General features: G+C 58.4%; 1 protein-coding gene across 1 annotated transcript; it reads right to left on the bottom strand.

Annotated features, from left to right (window-relative positions):
• Positions 1–3,530: 3,530 nt before the first annotated feature.
• Positions 3,531–9,557, bottom strand: SLC16A5 (solute carrier family 16 member 5; the record flags this gene model as incomplete). Its single annotated transcript, XM_084238073.1, has 4 exons — positions 9,347–9,557; positions 6,867–7,010; positions 4,809–5,618; positions 3,531–3,763 (listed from the first exon to the last, which is right to left on the bottom strand). The coding sequence occupies exons 1-4, from the start codon at positions 9,543–9,545 to the stop codon at positions 3,531–3,533; spliced, it is 1,386 nt and encodes a 461-aa protein (XP_084094199.1). The 5' UTR covers positions 9,546–9,557.
• Positions 9,558–20,876: the final 11,319 nt, after the last annotated feature.

Raw genomic sequence — 20,876 nt, 5'->3', positions numbered from 1 at the left:
GGCCGGGCGGCGGGACCCCCGGGGGGCGGGCAGGAGTGTGAGGTGAGGCCGGCGCGTCGGGCAAACCTCTCCGGGCCAGGCGGGCCCGACCCTGGCAAGCGGGTCCTCTCCCGGGCTCGGGCCTGCAGTCACTTGCAGCTGTAGGTGGGGTGAGGGGAGAGGAGCGGGGTCTCAGGACACGGTAAAAGCTAGGCGTGAAAAGCTCCAGTGGGGCGCCGGGCTCGAGAAGCCGGCAGCGAGGCGGAGCGGGGGTCGCGCGGCCCAGACCAACAGCGAGTTCGGCTGCCCGCCGGTTCCGGCTTCCGGCGGCGCCGCGCTTAGCCCCGCCCAGGGCCGGAAGGGGCGGGGCTAGTCACAAGCTCCGCGCGTGCGCAGCGCGCTGCCTGCGGCGTGGCCGCGGCCTCTGCAGAGCAGGGCGGCGGGGTCTTGGGGTTGCGGCGGGAGCTCCCTGGGCGGCGCCGGTGCGGGGGTATCTCCCCACTCCCCCGCACCTGACGGGAGGGGGGGAGTTCAGCTTTCGCCACTTAGGGTCACCCCGCTTGGAGCGCCGTCGGCTCCCTTGACCCCAGCGACTCGGGCCCTTTGACACTCCCTTCCAAAAGCCGGGCGACCCCTGCTCCCCAGCCTGGCACTGAATCCCCGAGCCCTGTCTAGACATCCCGGGAGCTGGGTAACCGGGAGCGCCAGTGCTCCCCGTTGGCCCTGGAAGGAGCCTCTGTTTAGCCAGATATTTCACTTTGGCAGCTTTTTTTTTTTTTTTTTTAAGATTTATTTATTTATGCATACAGGAGCTGGGGCACCGGCCGGAGTTGCGGGGGGGGGGGGGGGGTGAGAGGATCCACCAGAGACAGAGTGGGGAGCTTGACAGGCGGACCCACTGAAATACACTGCTGAAGGAAACAGTGGGAAAGACAGGAGAGGTCTGCCTGGCCAAGTCAGTGTCTCCCTGGCCGGCAGGTATCGAACTCCTGATGCAGAGGCTTCAGATTGCTTCATAGTGCAGTGCCTAACCCCTTGCGCCACCAGGGAGGCCCTTTGGCTGCTTTTGAGGTGTGGAACACAGGATTCAGGAGCCCTTCGGCCCATTCCTTCTCAGGAAGGTGGCGATTGATGAAGACAGTGGCTGCCATACTCCAGCTGAGGACAGCCCCACTGAGGGCGGGCCTACTGCATGTCCTCAGATCCCTGGGCAGCCCCTGCCCTTTGCACAGTCCCAGGGCCAGAGCTAGTACCATAGTCTGGCTCTGTGACAGCTGTGGCCCCAGTTCCCTCACCAGGCCCTTCAGCTTCTGTGGGGAACTGATGAGACCTGAGGATGTACTTCTTAGCCCAGGGTGTGTGTGTAGGGAGGGTGGGGGTGCTTCTGGCCAGAGAGATCAGCAAAAGCCTGGGGAGCAGGAGCTCAGGGCTTAGAGACAACATAGCAGTGCATTCAACCCTGCGCTGGTCAGGAACTGCTCCAGACTCTAGGAATCCCGGGACTCAGCCAAGAGGGAGTGCTGAAATCAGATGTGCCACATCACCCTCCCTCCTCTGTTCCCTCCAAGGCCTCCGGGGCCCTCCTCCTGGGGAAGCTTTTGTCTTGGCTTTGTGCTGTGGGCAGCAACTAGGTGTTACTACTCTCTCTCTAGTCCTTGGCACACAGTGGATGCCAAGCTTGGCACACAGCAACATGTCTTCAAGGGATGCTGTCCAGAGATTATTGTCACTCTTGCCAGGGCCAGCTGAGGTGGAAGATTGTCTATACTGATATGCTGAATGTTCACTTATTTTTTTTTTTTTATCCTTAAAAGACAATGTTTGTCCTTAAAAGAAATGTTTTCAGGAAGTGACATTTAGGGGATGCACATTTCAAAGCCTGGTGGCTACCAGCACCAAAAGCATTCAGCTGCCCCCAGGCCCAGCTCCCACTCCCTCCTTTTCCACTCAATGAAGGTGGGGAAGCTAGAACCTGGTAAAATAGGTCCAAGAATCCCCCACTCAGTACATAAACTGTGGGTAGTGGCCAAGCACAGAATTGGGTGAGGCGCAGGAAGGCAACGCCAATCCTCAGGATAACACCTTCCAAGCTGGAAGAGACTGTAACCAACCTCCTTTCTAATGGCCTAGAGATGAACAATTTGCCAAAGGCAGGCGGCTGCAAATGGTGGCACCCCCAAATATGAAGTTTGCCCCTGCACTACTGTCTTTGGCCATATGGGGGCACTCGTGGCAGAGCCCTGGAAAGACAAGCAGTCCCCAAGGATGGTGATTCTTGCCAGCTGGACTTGGAGGGGAGGGAGGCTGCTGTTGGGTCATAAAAATAAAATCAATTCTCCTGATAAGGTTTTCTTGTTGGAGCCGGGTTTAGACTGAATCAACAAACAAGGCTCAGGGCAGACGCTGCCCCTGCTGAGTTAGGAGAACTGAAGAGGGAGCGAGGGAGAAACTTACTCCAGGCCTGTTCTCCAGTTTCATTAGTTCACAGGCTTTATAACCTGCTGCAGGAAACATTTTTCTCTGCCAAATTCAAACAAAATCTGTTTTTCCATTCCCTCTGTTGGACAGGCCTAGGCTGATGACAGCCAGCCCCCAGGTTATGACATCAGGGAAGGGTACCTGCAAAAAAGCCTGTGTATGGGGGAGCTCTGACCTCCAGACCACAAACACAGGCCAACAGCTACTTACTCTAGGGTTGACACTCAGACAGGGTGGTGAGGTGGGGGTGGGGGCTCCATTTCCACAGAGGTCCTCAGGGCCTGCCTAGCACCTCTTCCCCTACTCCACTCCCCTTTCAGCCTAATGCTGAAAGATGCTCTGCATCTTCCGCCCAAGATGCAGAGAAGAAGATGCTGGAGCAGGACCTGTGAGTGCCCAGGGTACCTCTCACACTTCACTAATGCTAGGACCCAAGCCAGGGGCTCCCTTCCAGTTCTCTGCCCAGGGAACAGGATGGGGACTGCACCCAACATTTAACCCAGGCTGATTCCTCAGCCCGGCCCTCCACCACCGCAGGTCACCACTGGTTCTCACAAGGCCCGTCTTCCCAGAGCTCTAGTCAGTGTGAGGCCCAGCTAACTGTGCTGAGTGCAACCAAAGTGCCAGCCTTGGTTACCCCAACAATGATGTGGGCTGGGTCACTTGGGAATGGGGACGGGGGGGCGGAGGAGGGGTGAGCTCCTTTGGAACCATCTGGAAGCTAGAGAAGGACAAAGAGATTACATTGGAGGCAGCCAGGCTGGACTTCGAAGTCCAGTGTATTGAGTCATAGCAACAGCTGCACTGGGGCAGCCCCCAGCAGGGCCCTGACCCACACCCCAGGAAGCCGGTGCCCAAGGAACATGAGGAGGATCTGCTCCTGGAGTCCACTAGTTGGCAGGACCTCTGAGTCTTCAGAGGGGGCCTGCAAGGCCCCAGCTCCTAGCTGAGTCCCGATGCACAGACCCTGGCCAGCCTGTGGCCTAGGTTTCCTGGGCAGCCCTCCATCCCAGTCCTGGCACAGCAGCTGGACATCCCATTCTTGTCCGAGGCAGAGGTCACTCACTGAGGACTCAGATGCTGGTCACAGATGTGGCCTCTGAGCACAGGCGCTTCTCGGAACCATCTGCGCCCTCCACGGGGTGGCCCTTGCTGGCTTCTTCTGCTTCAGCCTGCCTACCCTGCCTCTCCTTCTTCTGCAAGACACAGAAGCTGCTGCCCATGAAGAGAGCAGCTGAGATGAGGAAGAAGCTGGCCATGTAGAACACATAGCTGAAGTTGTTATTGGTGGTATCCAGGAGGAGGCCTAGGGGACACAAGCAAGTTAGGTCACTGCCTGAAGCTACTGGGCCTCCCCAGCTAAACTGCTTTCAGCCAGGGTACTCAGTGACCATCTGCTGAGTAAAAGAAGGAGCAGGAGATAGGAAGCCTGTTCTGGCCTGGGCAGGAAGAATGCTCAAGAGGAGGAGACTTCAGGGCACGTCTCCTTTGCCCTTGCCAGCAGGAAGTCCAGGACAAGGGGGCCGGTGGAATATGGGATCTCTGCTCGGTCACACCCTGGCCCTACCTGCATTTCTCCTGGATAGCTCTCCCCACTTGTTGGCTTGGAGAACAAACTTGGAGACCGGGGATACCTCGCCACCCCTGGAAGAGTGCCCTCTGTCTTCCTGTAATAGCCACAGGTCCGTGTCCATGATTGCCCGCAGCCCGAGGGCGCCACCAACCTTTCCAAGGACTCCCAATGCCCTGCTCTCGTGCGGGTCGCTGCTTCCCTGCCTGTTTCCAAGCACCATTGGGATCACACATGTGTCCCTGCTTTGATTTCCGAATCTCCCACCAGGAGGTAAGAGAACGGAATTCCTCTCTGCCCTCAGCCATGCCCACCCAGTGACTGGCATGGGGGAACTGGGGCTTGTGACAGGTTCTTTTCTGCATTTTGCAGATGACACTGTGGCTCAGAGGAGGAAAATGACTTGCCCAGGCCCCATGGGCAGGAAGTGTGAGAACTGGGGAGTAACTGAGTGCTTACTCGGCCCTTAAGCTCTTTGCTTTACAAACCTCCCAGGTAGATTCTATTGTCACCCCCATTTCCCTGATAGGGAAACAAAGGTAGAGATGGGAAGATGAAGGACTCAGATAAGTCTGCTATGCAAACCCTATTTTTAACTCTTCACACCTCAAATGCCAGTTGGGAAACAGGCTGTAGCCAGTCCCCAGAGGTGCTTCAGAAAATCCCAGAGTCCAAGTCCCTACCCCTTGACACTGAACTCCATCTATCCAGACGGTTCTCCTTTGCCCCATCCCATGTTCTGCCCACTCACGTCTGGCCACCCTCCCTCCCAGGGCCTCACCAGCCAGCGGCGGGGCGATGAGGATGGAGATGCTCTCCAGGACGGTGACGAGTCCCAGGGCGCTGGAGAAGCGATCCATGGGGACGAGGTCCATGAGGACCTGGAAGAGGAGGGCACCCACGCCGCTCATGGACACGCTGTACACCAGGCAGTAGCCCACCAGCACCCAGAAGTTGGCTGACACTGTGCACACCAGGTTGGTGAGCCCGTTGAGCAGGATGGCCAAGGTGAACAGGTACTTGCGGTGGCCAGCAAAGGTGGGCCGGCCGGCCAGCATCCCTGCCAAAGGCCGCAGGAAGATGTTGCTGAAGCCGATGATGGAAATGAGCAGGGCCGCCTTGTGCTCGTCCACCCCGTGCCTCATGGCGTAAGGCACCAGGAAGATGTGAGGCAGCGGGAAACCTAGGATCATCCACATGATGCCCAGGGTGTACACGCGATAGCCTGCGTTGTGCAGCAGGACGTCGAAGGCCAGGTGGCGCTGGATGGCCTGGCCGCACTTTGCCAGGCAGCTGGGAGCCGGTGTCTTGGAAGGCGGGTGGGGGACTTCTCTGGTCTTAGCGGCCACCCTGGTGGCCATGGGCCGCATGATGGCTCCACAGACGCAGCAGTGGAGAAAGACCCCACCGAAGATAAGGAAGGTGCCCCTCCAGCCTAGGTCCTCCAGGAGGTAGCGGGAGAGTAGTGGCCACAGCGTGATGCCCAGGGAGACGCCCATGGAGGCCAGGGCATTGGCCAGCGGCCGTCGGCGGGAGAAGTAGAAGCCCAGCACAGTGATGCTGGACTGGAAGCTGAAACACAAGCCCAGGCCTGCAGGAGAGAGGGAAGGCCAGCTCGAGGGCATTCGAGGCCTCCCATCCGCCCCCGAGTGGGGCTAGGAGGTCATGTCCCACATCTGGCCTCCTTCCTTTCTAGCCCAGACCCACTTCCAGGTCCCCAGGTGTGTAAGATGAAATTGGCCTGCCTTGACACCTCCCTGATCTGCCTTCCTGAGGCTGCCAGGGCCACACCCACTCCCCTGGGCATAGCACCAGGGTGCCCTTTAAGAAAGGAATTAGATTGCATCTCTTCCCTGCTTATCACCTTCCAAAGATTCCCCACTGCACCTAGGAAAAAATCCAGAATATTTACTCTGCCCTGGAAGGCTCCATGTGGGTTGGCTCTTGGCCACCTCCTCTCTCAGGCCACTGCCTGTCACTCACCCTGATCACGTCACGTCAGCGGCTCTTCTCTGCCCCTGGACACCAAGCAGCCCCCTCCCTTGGGACACTGGTGGTTGCCTCTGCCTAGAATCTGCTTCCAGACCGTCCTCTCCTGACTCAGTCCAGTGGGGCCTGTCCGTGCCCCCCTCACGCCTGCACTTGCGTAGCCGAATACGCTGGGGAGGAAGCTCACGACCAGGCCACGAGCCCTGGTCCCAGGTCCTTGCCCCCTTCATTTCCCACCTTCTAAATGAGCCCCTGGACGTCTTCCTCTGAGCACGGCCTCAGGGTGGCGCTACAATCACCCTCACCCCAGTCAGGACCTGGCCCCTGCCCCCGCCCCCAGCTGGCTCCGCGTTGTGTTCTCAACACCACAACAGAGGGGGGCTTTATGAATAAGGGTTGCGTAATAGGAATGAGACCCCCATATTCATGCCCCTCTACCCTTCTGGCCCCCTCAATGTTCCCTGACAGTTCCGGCTGTTCCTTCTCTGTGGAATGCTCTTCCCGGGAGACCCTCATGGCAGACTCCCTCACAGCCTTGGGTCTCTGCCAGCTTCTCTAACTGCCATGTTGAAACATGGTGGCCTCCCCAGCCCTCCTGTCCCTGCTGCGCCTGGTATTCTCCTGACTCACTTGATCTCTGCCCACCCTCGCCCGAGCCGGGACACTGCCCCATCGGTGGTCCTGTCTTGTCAGGTGCTGGTCACGAGCAGAAACCACCCTTCTTAGTATTCTGTTCATTGTTGCTCATGCTCCCTTGCAAAACTGGGGGTGGCCCCATAAGTAGGTGCTGTGCCCGCCCTGTTCACCTGCACCAGGCGCCTGGTGAGCCTTGTCATGGAATGGCAGTCACCTGTGATGAATCCTGCTGTGATGTACAGCTCGCTGAGGGTGCGGCAGAAGGAGCTGGCCACCATGCCCAGGCAGGCCAGCACGCCCCCCAGCATCGCTGCCACTCGGCAGCCAAAGCGGTCCACCAGGATGCTGCAAAGGGGTCCTGCGGAAAGGGGAGGGGAGTGAGGAGCCAGCCAGTTGACTGCAGAGGTCTGTGGGGAGGGGACAGTGAGGCTGGGACAGGTTCTAGCAGGAACCAGCCAGCTGGCTTGAAGGGCACCAGCCCTGGAAGCTCCAGGCCTAGATTCTGATCCCCAACCCGCCACGGAAGGTTGATGCCTCGCTGTGCCTCAGTTTCCTCCCCGACAGAGGGAGGGCTCAGACTGGGTCATGTCTGGGCAGTGGTGAGGTGAGGTGCTACAAACATTCAGTCTCACCTGGTAGGGATCCCCAGGGAGACAGATCGAGGGCCTCCTCTGCACTGACCTGAGGGCACCTCCAGCCTGAACCAGGATTGGCTCATGACCTGAATGGACACAGCCCAGGGCATCTAAATCCTGGTGAGCAGGGCCTCCCGGGTGGTGCAGGGGTTAAAGTCTCAGCACTATGAAGCTATCAGCAGCCACTGCTGCTTGAGTTCAATCCCCAGCCAGGGAGTGACCCACATGGCGCAGGAGACCGCTCCTGTCTCTCTGCTGCTCCTCTCAGCACTATTCTGCTCCCCACTCTTGCCCCCAGAAGTTTGGTTGCTGGTGGAGGGGGCTGTTCCCCTCCCTGACCTTGACCTGCTTTCTCATCAGCCCAGACCCAGAAATGAACCAGTCCTGGCTGGGCTGCTCCACACACACCAAAGGGAGGGCCCAGTCCCACAAGCCCACATAGTGGTGTTTCTCTGGAGTTCCTCTCCCAGAGTGGGGTAAAGGGATAGGGAAAGCATGTGTGCACATGGGGAGTGTGTGAGCCAGTGTGAGCGCCAGATGGCAGAGGAAGCCAGTACCCATCCCAAGAGAAACAAGAAGAGGCTGCTGACCCACTGTCCCTGTGGTGGCAGAGGGAGAGGCGAGGCCCTGGAGGACACGCTGATCCATGCTCTGGCCTGATATAGCAAAGGCGGCTCTGGAGAAAAGTCCTGAGTCATTGAGTTGGGGTGGGAGCTGGGATATGCCAGTTTCACTGATATTGGAGGGTGCTGGGCAGAGGGAACAGGTGGAGGGGATTTCCCTGTGTCAGCCGCTTCTTCTGCCATGGACTCACGGCTGCCTGGGGCAGGACTACCACATGGCGCTTGCTTGCTCTCTGGGGTGGGGTGGGAAATGCTTAGGACTCATGATACTTCCAGGTTTAAAATGCCTGTGATATCTGGAATGAGCGTAGGCAAGGGTGTGTGGGTATGGGAGAGAGAGACAGACACAGGAATCCCAGGCTGATGGAGATGTGGAGTGCCTGGAGGGTGAGTCTAACGCTGGCCAGAGAGTGGGGACCCCACTGGACGCCTTGGTTCCCAGCCCCTGGCCCAGATCCTTCTCTGAACTAGAGTCCCACGTCTGCCCCAACCTCCAAGGCCAAAAGAGCAGGTGATCTGGGCTAGGCCTGGACTTTTCTCTTGCCCTGAGACCCCCCACCTTGGGTGGCAGGTTTCGGGGTCATCCTAGCCAGGGTGGCAATCTACCCCAGTCTGGCCTTCTCCTGAGTGGGGGGAAGAACCCGGAATAACAAGCAGGCTTCTGATGTCAAGTGGAGGGAGAGTGGCAAGAGGTAGGCAAGGAGATGGGGTCAGCCGAGGCAGCAAACAGGCATGGGGAGAGCACTGTGGTCCATTGTCTGCCTCCAGCTGACCGGCCTCCCCATGAAGTGGCTGTCTGTGGAGTCTCCTTGGAGAACTCCCAGGAGACAGGCCCTGGGCCCAAGGCTCTTGTGCAGGACCCGGAGGGTAGGTAGGTGGGGGTGGTGAGGCTCCTGGAAAAGTCATCCAGGAAATGGGGGGTCGGGCAGAGTGAGGCCTGCCTTCCCTCCATCTCCCAGCCCTGGCAGTCCCCCGCCCCATCAGAGGCTCTAAAACACAAGGCCTCATGTGCTCGTCCCTGTCAGCCTATGTGGAAGGGGGGCAGGAAGCTGGGTGTAGCGCCCATATGGGAGAGGAATAAACTGTGCCTCGGGGAGGTGACGTAGCTGGTTTCTGACCTCCGGTCATGCCTGGGGTCTGCGCCAGCACCCAGCCTGCCTCCGGTCGGGATGGATCCTCCAGCAGCAGCCAAGAGGACAGGCGCCTCCACCCCAAGCTCTGCCTGGCCCAGCCTGGCAGACTCCGCACAGGTGCTCCCCACACACATGGGGATTCCAGGCAGGGGGCAGGCCCTGCTGACATCAGGTGACTCCAGGGATTCACCCCACCAGGCAGCGTTTCCAGCCACAGAGAGAGGGATTCAGGAGGCCGGGGAGCATGGCTTCCTCCCCAGCCCAGGCTCTCATCCCGCCCTGGGCCCTCCCCAGGCTGCTCACCCCCTGCGTGAAGCATGGCTGTCAGGATGGAGGGGAACCAGGAGGTCTCGCTGTTGCTGGCCTGGAACTCACGCTGGAGTTCGGTGAAGAAGATGCCGATGCAGGTGGGGAAGCCCAGGGTGAGGCCCTGGGTCACCATGGAGGACAGCAGCACCACCCAGGCCCAGCTGCCCTCGGGGCGCTCCAGGGCCTGGGCCATCCTCTGCTAGGAGTGTTGCCACAGCCCCGCCACTGCTGCTACCACGGCTCCGGCCACCTGGGGAGGGGACAGAATGGAGCCAGGCAGCCGGCAGGCGGCAGCCCTCTCCCAGCCCACCCGCCACCTCCCCGGTGGCTGAAACCCTCCCTTCCTCTTGCCCTGGCACCAGGTATCACAGAGGGGCACCTCCCCTGGGAGGTGGCCAGAGGCCCACGCACTGGCCTTGGCATCTCCTTTCACCCACTTCCTAGAGCCAGCCTGGCAGGAGGGACAGGAGGGGCGGCCAGGTGAGCAATCGGCAGGACAGGGCAGGTGGGGTGAATTCTTGGAATTCTTTCTGCTGGGTGCATCACTAGGTGGTCAGTGGGCGGGACTTCCTGGCCTGGTCTTGGGCCCCTGCACCCAGGAGCATTCAATCATTCCTGGCGAGTGGAGCCGCCCCCAGCCAGGGCAGTCCCGAAGCAGGCACACAGGCACATTCTCATTCATATCCAGGGCTCCTGGCTCACACACAGGCTTTCGCAACGCCGCGTGACAGCAAAGTTCACCATCAGTGCTATCTTGAAGGACAAGGTGAGCCAGCCAGGACTGGGAGCAGCCCAGAAATGTACACACACACAGAACACCGAAAAAAGTGCCACACAAGCAGTTTTCAAGAAGGTGCAGGTCTCGTCTGAAATCACCCTACAAACTAGCTCTCCGGGGCGCCCCCGGCCACGCGCAGCACATCCACAACAGGCACAGGCCGCCCGCCACGGTCCGAGAGTCACCCTCACACACACAAGCACGGAGACCTCAGGCACTCGGGCAGACACGCGGGCGGACACGGACACTGAGAAATGGACTCGTAGAGACACACACAGACACACACACAGAGAAAATCTACAGACATACATACGTGGACACACAGAGACTTAGGAATACACAGATACACACACGGATACAAGGCAAACCCAGAGAGATTTAAACAAAAGCACACAGACATGACACACAGACATGCAGATACACATAACACACATGGTCACCCACTGGGCAGTGCGCGCACACCCCCCTTGTGGTTTTTGGCTCATTCTGGGCCACCATCAGGCCACTGCCCCCACCCCAGAAGCCCAGAAGCTGCCCTCACCAGTCGTCCCAGGTTCCAAGGTAGATAGCCCTGTTCCAATCACCCCGCCCCACCTGCTTGCTCCCCTGCTCCGTGGCACCCCACCACCCGCAGACCTCACCTGCACTTGGGGATCCTTTCGCCTCAGTGAAGCCAGCGTATTCCACAAGCTACTGCTCCCACAGCCTCCCTCCTTTTAGCCCCAGGTCCTGGATCCCATGGAAACTCAGGAAATTCTCAGAAATATGAAACCCCCTCTTCCTGCCAAGTCCAGCACCTCACACCTTCCCCCCAGGCCCAGGAGCTTTGAAATAGCACCCAAGCTGCATCCACCCTAAACTGTCTCCTTCGAGGCTCCAGTCCTCCCTCCCCAAAGGACCCCAGAAGCCCAGCCAAGAAGGGTGTCCCGGACTTCCCTGGTGGTACAAGGGTTAAGACACAACCCATGAAGCTATCCGCAGCCACTGCAGCACAAGTTCGATCCCCAGCCAGCCAGGGAGCAACCCCCATGGGGCGCAGACCTCTCCTGACTTGCCTGCTGCTCCCCTCAGCAGTGTACTTCAGTCAGTCTGCCTGTTCTGCTCCCCACTGTCTCTGGTGAGTCCCCTCACACACACACACCCCTCCCCCACGCCTCTGGCCTGTACCCCAGCTCTCGGGTGCATAAATAAATAAATCTTTGAGAAAAAAAAAAGGTGTCCCATTCACCCCAGCCTCAGGGGTGAAGGAGCAAGCATGTGTGCGTGCGACCTTGAGCCCTGCTTGTGGCAGGAAAACACCTCTTGCCCTCCCCGTCCCCATATGCCTCGACTGCTGGCCCTAGAGGATCCAGCCCCCCAGCTCCCCAGCCCATCCCCTGTCCTCCTGGCCCAGCTCTAGGCTGAGGGCAAACCTCAGACGCACGCTCCTCCAGCACACTGGCTCTGACACATCCGGGAGGCCCCTTGAAGTCCTCTACTTTCCCCTCTCGCTCCCAGAAGGTCCACCTACCTTCCTTGGCCGCCTCACCTCCTCCTGCCCTGCCCTTCACCGCTGCCCCACCCCTGGTACGCCCAAGCCCTGGGAACCTGCCGGTTTCACTTAGAAGCCGCATGCTGTCAACTGACCCCGGGGAGGCAGTGAGAAAGGGAGAGCAGAGAGGAGACCGGAGGGGGTTCTGGAGGCTGGGGCCCAGCCCAGCTGTCCATCCCCCCCAGCCCTGGCCCCTTCTTGTTCATCCCGTCCTGCTCCCCTTTGGGAGCACTTCTAGTAGCACTTCCCCACAGTCCCTTGGGGACTTTGCCCAGGATTCTGACCTCCACTCTGCACCAGCCTTTGCCCCAGAGCCTCTCAAAGCCCTAGGCTCCTCAAGGCTTCTCCCTCTAGGTCTCCCGGGCATCAGAGCGCAGAAGACAAAGTCTCAGCTCCTGTGTTCTCTCTTTGCCAGCTGGGAGACCTGCCTCTTAAGGCCAAGGACCTCTGCGCCCACTCCTCAGGAGACTCAGCCCTCCCACCAGGGGCCGTCTCCCCCCAGGCTCCCTGCAACACCAGGTCACACAGTTTTTATGGCCAGTTGGCCCTCTGGCTCCCTCCCCTCGCAGGCCAGTCCCTCCTCAGGAATTTAGTTCCAAAACCCACAGCCAGAGACAAGCCCCACTGTTGCTTCAAGATTCAGCTCTGACAGCACTCCAAGGAGCTTCTGCTGCCCGCCTCCCCACGCTGGGCCGGGCCCCCTGCCTATAGTGGTTCTCACTCCGCATTGGGGTGGACCATTTGCTGGTTTCTCATTGCAACTGCCACCCCCTCTTCTACAGCGGCAGCAGGCACCTGCTCATGAACCCCAGCCGCCACCCAGTCTCCAGCAGAGCTCAAACGATAACATTAATGTGACCCACCTGTGCTCCCCAGGAGGGCAGACAAGTCCAGGGGTGACCCCACTTCTTGGCAGGCAGGTCCATTCCCGAAGACTCAAGGGGGACAGAGAAGCCATGGGGCTGGGGGGCTCTGGTTTTGCCTCTACCCCAGCAGGGAAGTGGTCCTTCCTTTGCACGGGAGCCAGGGCACCACACCGCTGCCGGTGCCCACGGGAGACGGGGCTGCTGAGGCTTTGCTCTTCCTTCCTGGGGCGGAGGTGAGCAGCTTTCCACGGAGCTGCGGACCTCAGACCTCAAGGACCCCAGCCCAGAGCGCCCACATCACCAAGGCCCAATGGCCTGAGGTTGGGTTTGTGGGCACAGCAACAATTCAGATGATGCTTCCTGTCCTCCTCCCGTGGCACATACCCCCCTTCTCAGGGCTTCCCATCTGATGGCAGATTCCTTGCGAGACCCTCAGGATCCTTTCCCAGTGCCTCCGAGTTTGTGGTCATGGTCACAGGGCCAGCTGACACTCTCATGGCAGAGATTTGGAGTTGGGGGGCCGGTAGCCAGAGTGCAGGGGCCTCCTCCCGCATCTCCAGGCTCTCTTCCACAGTGAGGAGGAGGAGCCCCAGTCCCAGAAGCAGAGAAAAGATGGGCACCCCCCCCCCTGGCTCCGGCGATCCCCTCCCTCCCCAGACTCCACAGCTGGCGGGGTGCAGGGCCTAGAGCCCAGAACACCCGGCAGCAGTGGGGCTCCCACTGGAGGGCAGAGCAGGCGGAGCAGTGAACTTGGGGCTGACCTGACTGCAAACCCCGGCCGGCTGTGCAAGCCCCCGGCCCACCAGGAGGGAGTGGGTTCCGCATGCCAAGCGGGACTGGCCCCCCTCCTTCCATCTTGGACCGAAAACGTACCCCTGTGCCCCGTACCCCACCCCCAGGCTTAAGCAACAGGAGTTCCATGACCTCTGCTCACCCTGGCCCGCCTGGCCCCCCAATCCGGCCGGCCGCCTCCCAGCGCGCTCTCCCGGGTGGGGTGGGGTTGCCGGACGCCCCGGCGGCGCCAGCGCGGAGCCCGCGGGCCGGGCCTGGGGAGGCGCCCGGTCCCGCCCACGCCGCCCGGTCCCGCCCACGCGCCCGTCTCCGGCCGTGGCGGGCGAGGAGTCGCTCTGGAGCCCCCCCCACCCCCCGGCGTGGGGTCCCCAGCAGCCGAGGCTGCGGCCGCCGGGACCCGGACAGGAAGACGTTTCTGGATCCTCACCCCGGACCCACCCCCGCGGAGGGGCCCGGGGGCCGCGGCGGGACGCGCGGGGCCGCGGCCCGGAGCTGCGGTTCGGCTCCCGCGGGGCGAGCGCGCGCGGCGCAGGCGGCCCGGGCGGGCGCCGTGGGCGGGACCACCTGGGAGCCGGCCCGGCGGTGTCGGGAGGCGCGAGGCGGGAGGGGGCGCGGCCTCTCCGGGGCGCGGCCGCGGGCACGGGCGGGGGAGCCGGCTCCGCGGGGGGGTTTCACACGAGCATGTCGTTGGCACAGGCCCTGCGTGGCCTCCGCGCCTTCGCCTGCTCCTGCTGGGGCTCCCGGGCCCGGGCGGGAAGGGAGAAAGCCTGGGATGGAGAGGCACCACCTCCGGCGGGCGTGGGGTGGGAGCGTCCCTTCTTTGGGGACTTAGCTGCTGGGAGTCCGTCCTGTCAATGCCTAGGGCTGGGGCCTCCCTGGTGGCGCAAGGGGCTAAGCGCCAGCACTGTGGAGCAATCCCAGCTCTGCAGCCCGAGCTCAGGTCCCCACCAGGGAGCTGACCCACATGGCGCCACGCACCTCTCCTGCCTCACCAGCTGCTCCCCTCAGCACTGGATTTCAGTAGATCTGCCTGTTCTGCTCCCCACTCTGTCTCTGGGGAGTCCTCTCACCTCTGACCTACATCCCAGCTCTTTTTTTTAAAAAAAGATTTATTTATACAAGAACTGGGGTACAGGCCAGATGTGCAGGAGGGTGAGAGCATTCACCAGAGACAGAGCGGGAAACAGAACAGGCAGACTGACCGAAATCCACTGCTGAGGGGAGCAGCGGGTGAGACAGGAGAGGTCTGCGGCTCCATGTGGGTAGCTCCCAGGCCGGCAGTGATCGAACCCACACCGCAGAGACTGCAGACAGCTTCACAGTGTTGGGCTCAACAGCCTGCATCATCAGGGAGGTCCCACCCCAGCTCTTGTATGCATAAATAAATCTAAAAAAAAAAAAAAAAAAACCCAAAAATCAAACCTAGAGATGAGCTTCAGGGGAGCAGAAAAGAGAGGGTGACTCCTCAGTCCTGGAGCAGGTGAGAGGAGGCCCACCCACCTCCTCTGCAAGTGCCTCTGGGAATTGCAGTCTCTTTTCCAGCTTTTTCCCCACTTAATCCACCCTGGATAAACATATAATTTCTACAAAGTTGCAGTAATCGGGCCTCCCTGGTGGCGCAAGGGATTAAGCACTGCACTATAAAGCACTGTGAAGCAATCCACAGCCTCTGCAGCTTGAATTCAATCCCTGGCTGGCCAGGGAGAAACCCACACGGCGCGGCAGACCTCTCCTGTCTCATCTGCTGCTCCCCTCAGCAGTGTATTTTGGTCGTCTGCCTGTTCTGTTCCCCACTCTGTCTCTGGTGGATCCTCTCACCCCCCGCATCTCTGGCCTGTACCCCAGCTCTTGTATGAATAAATAAATAAATCTTTAAAAAAAAAAGTTACAGTAATCAAGACAGTATAGCACAGAGAGACACATTTATGATCAGTTGATTTCCACAAGGGTGCTGAGATAATCCAATAAGAAAAATGAGGTCTTTTCAGCAAATGGTTCTGAAACAACCCTAAATCCCCGTGGAAAAGGATGACGTTGGACTTCTACCACGCATCTTTTTTGACAATCATAAATGAAGATATAAAAACCAAAAGGATAAAACCTTGTATTAGGCAATGGATTCTTGGAAACAACAACAAAGCATCAAAATAACAAAGGGAAAAAAACCACAAATTGGACATTGTTGAAATTAAAAATTATTTTTTGTGCCCAAACACTATGAAGTGAAACGGGGAACCTAGGAGGGGAGAAAATATTTGCAAACCCTATATGTGAAGTATTCTCACAATTCAATGATAAAAAGGCAAACAACCCCATTTAAAAGTGGGCAAAGGATCTGACTAGACATTTCTTCAAGATGATACACAACTGGGGACCTCCCTGGTGGCGCAGGGGTTAAAGACACAGCGTTATCAAGCTGTGGCCAGCATGATCCCTGGCCAGAGAGCTGACCTCTGGCACAGCAGACCTCTCCTGTCTCCCCACTGCTCCCCTCAGCAGTGTATTTCAGTAGATCCTCCTGTTCTGCTCCTCACTCTGTCTCTGGTGAATCCTCTCACACCACCCCCCGCGCCTCTGGCCTGCACCCCAGTTCTTGTATGCAAAATAAATAAATTTTAAAATAAAAAATACACAACTGGCCAAGAAGCACATGAAAAGATGCCCAACATCATTAGTCATCAAGGAAATGCAAATCAAACCCATGATGCCTAGTGGGTGAAATGTCTCTCCAACCCACAAGGATGGCTCAACTTCTGGGTGAGTTACGTAGGAGATACTTGTGTCGAGTTGTAAGGTGCAACTCAGACATAAATCATACTGTGCTTGTGATTCTTTTTTTCCCCATCTGCAGACAGCAAATTTATCAAGGAAAAGAAAAAAAGGAGAGATCTGCAGAGACACAGGCGGGCAGGAGAGCTGCTGATCATTTTCTTTTTTTTTTTTTTTTTTTTAAAGATTTATTTTATTTATTTATACAAGCACTGGGTACAGTCAGAAGCACGGGAGGGTGAGAGAATTCACCAGAGCCAGAGCGGGGAGCAGAGCAGGCAGAAGGACCGAAGTACACTGCTGAGGGGAGCAGCGGGCGGCAGGAGAGGTCTGCGCGCCATGTGGGACCCTCCTCCGGTGGCCGGGGAGCAGCCGGGGATCGAACTGGCGCCGCAGAGGCAGCGGGCAGCTTCGCAACCCAGCGTTCAACCGCTGCGCCACCGGGGAGGCCCTGCTGATCATTTTCTTAGGGCTCACCCAGAGCTGGACTTGGCTCTGACAAGGGAGGGTATTCAGCTTAGACTGAGGCATACCCCACTGTCCCATAAGGATGGTCCTAGGTCTTAGGAGGTCGTGTGTGGGGTTCAGCAGGGGTCTGCACATCTCAGCACCCCTTATCTCAGTGCAACCTCACCCTGTGAGCAGCAGTACCTCCCCAGGCTCCTCAGAGCAGGCTGGATTCAATACCTGGGACTCCCTGGAGACTCCTAACTTCTGAAAAAGTCAAATAGGGAGGTTTTTCCTGGTAGTGCAGAGGTTAAAGTCTCAGCCCTATCAAGCTGTTGCCAGCCACTGTGGCCTGAGTTGGATCCCCGGCCAGGGAGCTGACCCACTTGGCACAGCAGACCCCTCCTGTCTCCCCGCCACTCCCCTCAGCAGTGTATTTCAGTCGATCCTCCTGTTCTGTTCCCCACTCTGTTGCTAGTGAATCCTCTTACCTCCTGCACCTCTGGCCTATACTCCAGTTCTTCTATGCATAAATAAATGAAATAAATCTTTAAAAACAAAACCTGGGAGGTTTCCCAGGATGCCACCATCCTCTGGGGACTCCCATCCTAAAACTTCATCTTCTACTTCATCAAGATGGAATTAGTAGCATCTGCCCACCTAGACTCTGTGCCCAGAGTTTGGAGTGGGCCACTGTGCTGAGACTCTCAGAGATGGGATGGGGACCCTCCACAGGTCGCCCTGCAGCCCTCCCCAGACTTGTGCTGTCACTTTGTCCCTTAAGCGCAAGTCTGAGCCCCCAGATTAGCCACCAGATCCAATTTTACTAGGGTCTTATGACAGCTGTCAATGAGGTGGGTGACCAGGACCCCAGGGTTGAAAGGGGCGATATCCTACAGATAAGGGAACTAAGACACCTGCCAAGATGATACATCTTTTTGAAATGAACAGTAAGGAGTTAGAGAATAGCGTAGTTGCCATTCATCATTAAAAGTCGACACCAGGGGCCTCCCCGGTGGCGCAGCGGTTGAGCGCTGGGTTGCGAAGCTGCCCGCAGCCTCTGCAGAGCCGGTTCGATCCCCAGCTGCTCCCCGGCCACCAGAGGAGGGTCCCACATGGTGCGCAGACCTCTCCTGCCGCCCGCTGCTCCCCTCAGCAGTGTACTTCGGTCCTTCTGCCTGTTCTGCTCCCCGCTCTGGCTCTGGTGAATTCTCTCACCCTCCCGCGCTTCTGACTGTACCCAGTGCTTGTATAAATAAATAAATAAATCTTTAAAAAAAAAAAAAAAAAAAAAAGTCGACACCAGGGCCTCCCCAGTGGCACAGTGGTTGAACGCTGGGTTGCGAAGCTGCCCACAGCCTCTGCAGCACTGGTTCGATCCCTGGCCACCAGCGAGGGTCCCACATGGCGCGCAGACCTTTCCTGCCGCCTGCTGCTCCCCTCAGCAGTGTACTTCGGTCCTTCTGCCTGCTCTGCTCCCCGCTCTGTCTCTGGTGAATTCTCTCACCCTCCTGTGCTTCTGACTGTACCCAGTGCTTGTATAAATAAATAAATAAATCTTTAAAAAAAAAAAAAAAAAGTCGACACCACCATCACTTTCTGTTGGTGGTCTGTGGACTCCCCTGAGATCTTTCATGTGCTTGGTTGCTTCCTTTCCCTGGAACTCTCTATCCTGATGGTTTTCCTCTTCACCTCGTTGACCTTCAGGTGACAGCTCAGAAGCCCCTTCCTCCAGGAAGTCCTCCCAGACCTCCCAAGTTGTGGCATTAGTCCTGCTGAGTGATATGCATTTCCCCACTAAGCCTCCTGAGGCCCATTGTTTCCCCAGCACTCAGCACAGTGCTGGGCACAGAACAGTGGGATGATGACAAGGGTACCGAGCACAGTGATAAGGGCTGTTTACTTGCTGACTTGTTGGCTGGGTGGAGGAATGGAGTGTTGCCCTGTCAAGTTGCTTCTCCCTTCCAGGGTCTTAACTACCACAAGCCCAGGTCCTGGGAGCCTTTAAAAATATTTTAATTACTGTGACTTCCAGAATAGGCTTCTAGTTTCTCTGTCCTCTCCCCAGCTCTTGACTTCTGGCCGTACCCCATGTCCTTAGCACAGCCAGCGTGCGTGTTCAGCCTCTCCTAGACGCTACTGGCAGCTGGGACACTTCAGCACCTTCTCGTTCCCGGCCCCAGAGGCAGCTTCTTTGTTCTGTTTCCACATCACCCTCCTTGGCCTGCTCTACCCAGGGAATGTGGCAGCTTGTCAGCTGACCCCAGAGTTTAAGGCTTTACTCCTGCCCCCCCCCCCACTTTGAAGAGCCACTGAATGCAGCTCTGATGGGCAATCTGTCTGGGGCTGCCTGCAGATGTTGGCCCTGGGCAGATGGGCACCTGCTACCCCTGCCCCTGGCGCTACAACAGCCCCTTGTTCCTGGACAGACATGTCCTGGTCCCTTCCACTCAGGGGCAGCAGCTTGCCTGATGGGGGACAGCTGGGGAGGAGGAGAGGGCAAATCACAGGTGACCTCATACCGCCTGTGAGGTTTCCCGAGCTGAGCCCGGGCTGATTTCGGGTATGTGGGCACAGATCAGGTGGGCGGCACTCCCAGAGGGTCGGCCTGGAAACAGTCCTGGCTTCGAACCCCCCCACCCTTGCCCTCTCCCAGCTCCGGAAGGCGCTGTTGGAGTTGGGTTCCTGAGGTTTTGGGGTCACCCCCACATCCTGAGCCTCTTCATTCTCCTGCTTCCTCCCTGCCTCTTAGCAGCCTCTGGCCAGCCCCCTTCCTGGAGCTCCCCCCATCTCCTGACCTTCTCACTGCTACCCCAGCTCAGCCTGCCCCACGCCACCCCGGCCCCACCTCCACTCTGTCTCAGGGACCTGCTTCCCTCCCGTGCCCCTTCGCCTTCAGCTTCTTTGCCAGCCACAGCTCTGCCACCTGCCTTTGCCCTCGTTCCCCGGCCTCTCTTCCTGAAGCGGGGGCCAGCACAGGCCCACCCCGCCTTCCATTCTCCAAAAGCACCTCACTTTCCAGGTGCTCCACTGGAAACCTGCCTTTTGAGTTCCCAGAACACCCCACCCATATGGGGGGGCTCTGGCATACTCACCCACTTCCCAACCCGCCCAGCTCTAGCGCCTGAAAGCTCCCTGATCGGTGCATCTCTTCACCCACTGCCACCGGAGTTGCCTTAGCTCCGGCGCCCCCCTCGCGCTCCCCGCTCAGCCTGAGGGTGTGTGGGCGCCGTCTGTGTGCAGAGGAGGGCAAGTGCAAAGGCGTAATCACTTTCCTGATTTCTGGACTGCACCGTGGCGATGCCAAGGCTGGTACCCACTGTTAAATCTTCTCTATCTGGTTCTTCCATCATTTATGGGGGTGAAAGGCTGGCTTCCCTGCAGGCAGCAGATTTTCGTAGGGCCATTCACAGAGCAAGACCGGGAGCCAGCTCTGGCTTAAAAGCCTATGCAGACGGCTTTACTCTCTTGCCTGCTGGGCCAGGAGCGTGGGTGTTGCCACCACATTTTGCAAAGCATTCACACCCACTGACAAGCTACTGTCCCCCATTCATGTCCCTTCCCTGCTCGGCCCCACCTCCTCTGGCCCGCTGGGTCTGGGAGGTGCCCTTCCCCTGGGTCTGTGCACACCGCCTGCCTCCGCCCCCCAACTCCATGGGACAAGAGATTCCGTGCTCGTGCTCGGATCACTCCATGTTCCCACCTCCAGTGGCAGCATTTAGTCCTCATCTGACCTCATCGACCACACCCTCTTGAAATGTGCTTTTCTGGGCTTGCAGGGCCTCATTCTCTCCGGGTTCCCTCCAGTCCTGGCCACTCATTTACACTTGACCTTTAAGGGCAGAGCCCCAGGGCTCTCTCCTTCACCCTCTCCTCACTCTACATGGGTGGCTCCAGCCCTATCACCTCCTGTCTACTGATGACCCCACCGATGACCCCACCACTATGTCTCGCCCAGATAGTTAACCTGGCACCTAGGTGCTGCAAATGCCCCCAAACTCAACATCCACTGAAACTTGCCATTTACACCGTCACCCTCCACCCCAACTTAGTCTTCCTTCATGCGCCCTGTTTCAGTAAATGGCAGCCTCAGGAGCCACTTAGGTGCCAAGTCCCATGGATTTCCTTGGACTTCCTTGACTGTCTCATGCCCCACATCCAGCCCATAACCAAGTCCTGCTGACGTTACTTTCTATTTCTCCAGTCTGACCATTAGCCCCTCTGTCCTATCACTACCACCCCAGGCCCACCTGCCAACGGTCATCCAGCCTAGACCGCAAGTCCCTTTCCAACACCTTACTAAGACTGATCTCTCTGAGATGTCAATCTCATTGTGCCCAC

This window comes from Talpa europaea (genome assembly GCF_964194135.1).
Source record: "Talpa europaea genome assembly, chromosome: 7".
Classification (NCBI taxonomy): Eukaryota; Metazoa; Chordata; class Mammalia; order Eulipotyphla; family Talpidae; genus Talpa; species Talpa europaea.
Note: the sequence above shows the minus strand (reverse complement) of the source record. Positions and strands in the feature narration are given on the sequence as shown.